The sequence below is a fragment of the Nicotiana attenuata genome, chromosome 5 (assembly GCF_001879085.1).
Source record: "Nicotiana attenuata strain UT chromosome 5, NIATTr2, whole genome shotgun sequence".
In the NCBI taxonomy this organism is placed as follows: Eukaryota; Viridiplantae; Streptophyta; class Magnoliopsida; order Solanales; family Solanaceae; genus Nicotiana; species Nicotiana attenuata.
The window spans coordinates 38,570,654-38,578,735 of record NC_031993.1 but is presented as its reverse complement, the minus strand read 5'-3'; the positions used below and the strand labels follow the sequence as shown (position 1 = coordinate 38,578,735).

General features: G+C 35.7%; 1 protein-coding gene across 1 annotated transcript; it reads right to left on the bottom strand.

The window, feature by feature from the left end:
* Positions 1,006 to 7,307, bottom strand: LOC109225674 (sm-like protein LSM3B). The gene is made up of 3 exons (XM_019390421.1): positions 7,076 to 7,307; positions 4,927 to 5,022; positions 1,006 to 1,242 (listed from the first exon to the last, which is right to left on the bottom strand). The coding sequence occupies exons 1-3, from the start codon at positions 7,190 to 7,192 to the stop codon at positions 1,162 to 1,164; spliced, it is 294 nt and encodes a 97-aa protein (XP_019245966.1). The 5' UTR covers positions 7,193 to 7,307; the 3' UTR covers positions 1,006 to 1,161.

Genomic DNA, 8,082 nt, shown 5'->3' with positions numbered 1-8,082 from the left:
TTGGTGTAGATTTAGGCATTGAATCATGTATTAGTTTGTTGAAATTCGAAAAATAAATTTATATTTCAGAAATTAAGATTCGAAATCTGAAGTTGCATTCAATAGATTTGAACTACTTAAGGTTCGAATTTCTGATGTTGCATTTAAAAGATAGAAGAATTGTAAATTTTATATCCGAAGTTGCATCGAAGAGATTCAACTACTTTAGATTCGAATTTCTTAAGTTGCATTTGAAAGATAAAAAAACTTTCAGATTTGATTTCTGAAGTTACATCGAAAAGATTGAACTACTTCAGATACGAGAGGGTCATTACAAAATTTTGTGCAATGAAAGTATAACTTCAATGGTGGCCCAAAAAGTACGTATATATAAAAATGCCCCGAAAAAGTAAAATAAATCAATGTTAGGACTCCATCATAAACAGGACAACTGTTCCTCCACCACTTGACGAAATGGAGAGAAATACATTATATTAGCCTATTTGATCAAGCTTCTAAAATCTAACTTATTATCATAAGTATTTTTCTCAAAAAGTATTTTTTTTTAAAAGTACTTTGATGAAAAGCATTTTGTATTTGACTAATTAATTTGAAAAGCACTTTAGAGCAATAACTACAGTATTTGGCCAAGCTTCTAAAAAGTGCTTCTAAGTATATTTTTCTCAAGCATGTTTTTCAAAAAACTGCTCTTAGGGAGAGACTACTTTTTGCTTCTACTTAAAAGCACTTTTTTTCTTCTAAAAGCTTAGCCAAACAGCCAAACACTTCAACTTAAAGAAAAAGAAAAAAAAAGTAATTTTCGCCTTGAGAAGCTTGGCCAAACAAACTATATGGATTCTTCACCAAACCTAATTTGCTTGTTTCGGAGGCCCTTAAGATTAATATTCCCTTCACACCTCATTTTAAAAGTCACAAGCGGATAAAGCATGTTGCCCAATCCCTTTCGGACATCCGATAGAATTGGAACAATATAGAGAACGCTAGCATGGTCCATGCACGAGAATGGGCACGCAGAAACTGAGAGACGTGTTGCTCCAAAATGAGATTGTGATACAGAAAATATTTCCTCAATAATCTGAGTTATTATAAATTTACTGCAGCACCTTAAACAAAATATAGGATGCTTGCACAGGTTTATGATGAGAACATCTTCTCTATTGATCAGGCAGTCCGCAGAGGAGGAGACACCAGTATTACACCATCCCCACGAACAAATAGGAAAGGGATGGTCCGTCTTGTAGTCTGTAATAAGCACAAGTAACCATGTCAGAAGATTATATACCATTAGTGCAGAAGAGGCGGAAAAATATTGAGCCCAACTAATGTTCATAAGCAAATAGTATGTTTGCATCATACAGATGCAAAATGAAATTTAAGACATTCTGCCAAACATGACAGATGATTTGCTCATTTCCATGGTTAAGCTTATCCGCGGAAATTAGATGTTAAGGCTTTCCTTGGAACTAAAATAGCTGAATCAAGCATGTGCACTGACGGGAGAAGGCATTGATTTGTCAATCAGATAAAACTGGAAAACATTACATTGTTGAGTTGCTATATATACCATTATTTCAGGATTATAGGGTTCCATGGCATCATTTCGTTCAAAACAAAAGACGATTTTCCTGGTAGTTGTGTTTCATCTAAGAGGAAAACTTACTCAGGAAATTTTTTTTTACTTATGCTAATGGGGAAAGTAAGCTTCTCACAATAAGGATCAAGAAATGAGAACACATGTTCTGTTAAATTCATTTAAGTAAAAATTCCATTTGCTTGTAATTGCTCCTTATTAAACATACTTTACCTAGCTCAAGCAATTGAATTAGCTCCTCATCTCTTGCCAATTACCTGATGCTTGGTGTATGCTATCCCATTCGCCTTGCAGCAAAACTAACAAAAAAGAGTATTGGCTCCCGTATCTTGTCCATCACCCAATGAGCCATGTCTGCTATCTCATCCCCATCCCTAAAATAAATTAAATGAATAACTACCTTCCTTCACTGACTTCCATCCCTCACCCCTTAATCTGACTCAGCCATCACCAACACTACAGTCAATAGCCCTTCTCCAAATAACTATGTGTTGTTCAAGACACAAACAGACCAAGGACGGCCTTAGAACTTAGATGGAACCACCAATTGGCTGTGTACCCTTTAGCAACATGACATAAACGCAGGTATGAGACACTTCCAATACAGCCACTGTATATCAGGTTTGACTTTTCCAAACATGACCAAATGCCAAAAATATGGAAGCACCACCACCGCAGAAGATTAAACGGAGAAGGAAAGAGGATGGCTTATCATCCTCACAAAAAAAAAACGGGGGGAGGGGGGGGGGGGGGGTGGCTTAACTTTTGCGGCAATCGAAAACAAATATGCTAGAGACATTGTGCTACAAACATTTTCACTAAATAGTTCATTGATCACCCTTGATAAATCAATATATGGTATAAACTTCATTCTCAGTTGCATCGCACCAATGTTCAGCACTCATATCCATGTGTCCATACTTGAGGGCCTAAGGGAATCAAATACACCAGAATATGCTAGCTGTTGTGCACCGGTGGTGACCCCATTGGAACTTCCTACATTTGCCTTTAGATTCAAGAACTAAAGCAATTACTCGTACAACAATCTCTCTGTTCAGACACTGAATTATCCATTTGGTACTCCTACAACAACACATTAAAATCCCTTATAACTCCCTCTTTAAAAACTAATATGACATTTACCAAATATTTAGCTAGTGTTTGGCCATAGATTCCCAAATTTGTTTTGAAAACTCTGATTCGGGTGAAGTTTGGTTTGAAGATGAAAATGTGTTTGGACATACTTTTTCAAAACATATTTCCCAACTTTATTTTGGAAAAACATGTATATAATTCCCAAGTTTTGGGATTTTGGCCTTTATCAGCAATATTTTGGGATTTGGGGTTTGGGATTTGGGATTTTGCCAAAATGTGGGCAAAATTTATGGCCAAACATGAGTTTTGAAAATAAATCCCAAATTTATTTTGGCAAAACTCGTGGCCAAACGGGTCCTTAATTGTTATACTATTCTAAAAAAGATACTTCCATCTACAGAAACTACCTAATAGATAAGGATTGTCTACTAATAGATATTTGAAAATTATCTTCCACAAGATGTCAAAAAGATAACGCAAACTCTAGTAATATTGAAGAAATGATTCTAATAAACAGATATAATTGACTATAACGAGAAAGAATAGTGGCAGAAAACAAACCGCTCTCAGGACTTTGGTCTAGTGGGAAGAGACCAACACGTGATGTGTAGGTCAAGCGCACATGAACTTTTGAACCCTGCCGCAAACAAAACCTCGGTTATGTGATACTGGCCCTTAGGAATTATTCGGTGGGAAGAGACCAACACGTGAGTGTAGGTCAGGCGCACATGAACTTTTGGACCTTGCCGCAAACAAAACCTTGGTTTTTAAGTAGAGAAGGGTAGAGGGGCGGGCCCGTCATCCACCAAGTTTCGAACCATGTGATACTGGCCCTTAGGAATTTTTCCGTTACCCCCCCCCCCCCAAACCGAAAGAAAGAACAGTGGTAGAAAACAAAAAGGAGTATATAAGATGATAACAACCAAAAGTTAAAAGGCGATAGTTGATCACTAATATAACTTATATTGGAATTGGAATTATGTACATAAATTATTGTTGAAATTGGATGAATGCAAACAATTCTAATATCTACCTCGAGGTTACAAAAGGATAGTAGATAGACAAAGATGTAACACATAACCAAAATAGACCGGTTGAAAATGGAGAAGTGCAATCAGAAAGATATGCGATAGGAGGATACCTACCAAAATGAAACGCAAATTCTGTAGAATATTGTAAGACCGCTAATTTCACAAGGAATACTAGGCATCTCAGGTGCAACATATCCACGAGATGAGTGTCGTAGAAAGCGAATGTTAAGATGGATATGTAGTCATGCATGATAGAAATTATCATATCTAGCAAAAGGTAAAGTACTACAGTAAAGGAGAAAATGAAAAAAGGCTCGCTTGAGATAGTAGGGTCATGTCCTAGTCAACCTCCAGATGTACCTATCTGCAAGTGTGAACCCGTGTTGATAGAAGGTGTTACAAGGATACAAACTGATCTAAAATCATATGGGATGAAATTGACTCAAAGGATCTACAAATTATTGGACTGCTTACATACTAAGCAAAAAATAGCACACAATAGAAGGAAAAAGATTCATAATAGCGATACTAATTACTTTATGTTAAGGGTTTGGAGTGCAAGGGTCAAAACACTTGATATACGATGTGAATTTGCGCATAGATTCTTTATATTTTTTTTTAAAAAAAAAATACATATCTGCAAACTACATAAAAAGCACTACAAATCAGCATAACTAATGATTAAAAATATGTTAAAAGAAAGTGTTTGAAAAAATTGTAGTCAAAGAAAAAACTGTGTAATTTCCCCAAATAACAATACCTTCACATAAAATGAGATGGAGGAGTAGTTTAAATTAGTCTTAGTCATGTAGGTATGCTTACTCTAGGTCCAATATACTCTAGGAGTCTTATAATTTTATTAAGGATTTGTATGCCATTGGAAATGTAGAGAGCTTCTAGTGATAGAAAATCTAAATTGTGAAATATTGGATGCAGAAAAACCTAAATGGAGCAACATGCAGAGTGGGATTCATATAGTAGACACCAACTAGCTTGGGATTGAGACGTAGTAGTTGTTATTATTACATTGGACAACTGACTTTCCAAGTCAATTTATCACATTTGCTGATAATTATCTTAAAATGCCGAACACTTTTACAAGTGTGAGTCAAATTGATTACAAAGATCTTAAATAGAAACATGTGGTGCATTGACCAATAAAAGAAAAGGCATATATCAGAAACCAAAAGCGGAAGAGAGAGCGTGTACCCGAACTATCTCCTCATATGTTTCATCATCAATCTCAATTGTGGTCACAATTTCTTCAACATCACCAAGAATCATATTAAGATGCTGGTCATAAGCCTGCAAAGAAAACGATACGAAAGCTTAGTGTCACTGCAGAAATATTGCCTCATTATAGATTTCTAGGTAAAAGCACAAATAAAAAATATACTTTAATTTCTGTATGCGTTTAATTCCAAGTGGACTTTTGAATATTGTTCTTTTATTGAAATTAAAAACTATGAAGAGCTGTAGAGCCATTTGCTATTTCATAATGGTCATTCAAGATCAAAACAATATCCAATATTTTGCAGTAACATCATTCAGATATTGTTGGTTCACTTTGCTATTCTGTCATCGTTCTTTGTTGTAAACCTTGCTGGTCTTTTTGGTTTGGCCCTCCGGCTCGGCTTTCTTTTGTATTCTTTCTTCTATCTTTTTGGGGATTTGAACCTGAGATCTCATGGTTCTCCTCCCCCTTCATTGACCACTAGGCCACACCGTGGGTTATTTTACCTCTTAGTTGCTATTTTTCTAAAAAGACTTTGTCCTACTCTGTCTCTATCTTTCTAATTACTTCTATCTTCACACATTTTATTACTTTCGAGATACTGAGAAATCAAAATCAAAGGACTTTTGGACCAAAAAAACATGGGGTGAATGACAAGAATGTCCTCATAAGGGGATGGTCTTAGCCGAATACCCCCGTAATTGGTGGTATTTAAAAAATAGCCTCGGACCGGGGCACACAATTATTGCTCTTCAAGGATTCTTTACCAGATTGGTAGAGTTTATGTTATATCCACTCTACCTATCTATTAAATTGTTCATCAAAGTGTAACCCCTTGGCATGATTTTGTCCTTGTTTAATTGTTCACCAAATTCTACAAGATTGGCAAGACTTTGTGTTATCTGCATTTCACCTATTTGTTATATTGTTCACAACTCTACCCAATTGGCATGATTTTGTGCTTGTTTAATTATTCATCAAAGTCTACCAGACTAGCATGATATAGTGTTATATGCAATCGACCTATATGTTAAATAGTTCATCAAAATCTATATGATAGTCATAATTTATGTTGCTCAACAAAGTATTTTTCGAAAATGCAATTTGGTACAGAACAGTATGACAAAATGGTAAAACTTTTTATAAATTTTATATTACGATATAGCATTTGGTACAAAATCCTGCTGTGTCAGTAGATCGAGGCTGAATCCTACACAAAGGAAAGGACACGGGGGCCATTTATTAAATACCGCCAATTACGGGGACATTCCACTAATACCAGCCCCATGTGGGGCTACCCCGCCCAATTATTTGCAAAACATGTCATGTGCCACAATCAAATTATTCATAAACAACACTGGAGAAGCTAGATGGAAATTGCTTTTGGAGTTATTTTACTTATTAATTAGATGTCAACATTTAAAGAAGACTGCAGAGAAATATTCTTTTCTTTCTGGTTAATACTAAGGCTACCCAAAAACCATAGTATATTTATCCTTCAGAAAGAAATTCTATAAGCAGTAGCACATAATTGTCCCCAAATAGTGTTTCCGACTGCATAATACTAAAAAGAATCAACCACACCCTGCCCGCCCCTTTGCAAAGCGGATATAGGCACCCAAGGGTGTGGCATAGTGGTCATTGAAGTGGGTTGAGAACCTGAGATCTCACGTTCAAATTAGTGGAGACAAAAACACAGGTGATTTCTTCCTATCTATCCCAGCCTTGGTGCGTGAACTTAGTTGATACCTGTTGCTAGTTGGAGGTATAGCATAAAATTAGTGGAGGTGCGCGAAAGTTGGTGGACGCTACAGTTATAAATAAAAAGGGTGGATATAGGGAAAACAGAAGAAGTTTAAGCAGCCAAAAATTAAATTCTAAAAACAAAAAAAATATTACAGACCTGAACATAGAATATTGAAATAAAAAATAGCAATGTTGGCCTAAACCCTAATCCAGGAATTAAAAGAACGAAAAAGGGAAAGGGCTAAACGTCTACAATATGCCAGTAAGACGTTTGGTAAAAGCAGACAAATTACAATCACATAACGTTCAATTTTCGTAAGTTAGAGAGAATTATCTTCGAAAAGAACAAAATAAAGGAAACGGAAGGAGTAAAAATACGTGAAGTTTGCCACGGAGTTCTCGGTCTGAACGGAGTTTGACGTAGATTCTCTCATCAAGGCTGAGTCTGATGAGATCCAACGGCTCTTTCACTGTGCTCTCTTCTTCACTTCCCATGGCTGTTGTCTGTCTGCCTTTTACTTCCCGCGCCCTTTTTTATATAGTTCGGCAGAGTTCAGAATTGAGTAGACTCTATTGCCTAATAAGTGTGGTTTGGGTTTGGCGGGTTACGAGCCCCACCAAGTCGATTAGAAGCCCTACTCACTAGGGTTTCAAATTTAGCCATAAAGTAGTAATTTGATAAAATCTCACTAGGTGCTTATTGGGTGATTGACAGAAATAGTCCTATAAAGGCTGGTCTTTAAATATTATTTTCATTTTTTTTAAAGTATTTAGAAAATGACCTCGGTCCCCCACACACATATTGCTTGTCACGGAATTTTTACCGGATTAATAAATTTTATGTATATTTACTCTACCTATATTGTTAATTGTTCATAAACTCTGTCTAGTTGGCATGACTTTCACTATCAGAAATTCGGCTAAAACCGAACGCGACCGCCCGATTTATTTTGGTAGGTCAAAACACACACCGAAAAACTGACCGATGTCAGTCGATTTTTCAGAATATTTTCTGTTATAATTTTTTTATAAAACCCACCGAATTTGGTTGGGTTTTTTTTTGCGCCAAAATGAAGGAAGTTATTTTTGCATCCCGAAAAATTTATTTTCAAGAAATCGACCAACCTCGATCGATTTTTCATTTAAACTAAATTAAAATTAATATTCAGAAAACCAATCGAAATAGGTCGGTTATTTAAAAACGACTGACTTCGGTCTGTAGTTTTATTTTTTTAACAAAACCGACGGAAATCTAGAGGTTATTTTCGTGCAAAAATACAATTAAAAAGTATAAATAAAATAAAAGAAAGTTTTAAACAAAAAAGCACTAATGGTGTAGTGGTATAATATTATCATACTATAATACAGACTCCGGTTCAATTCTC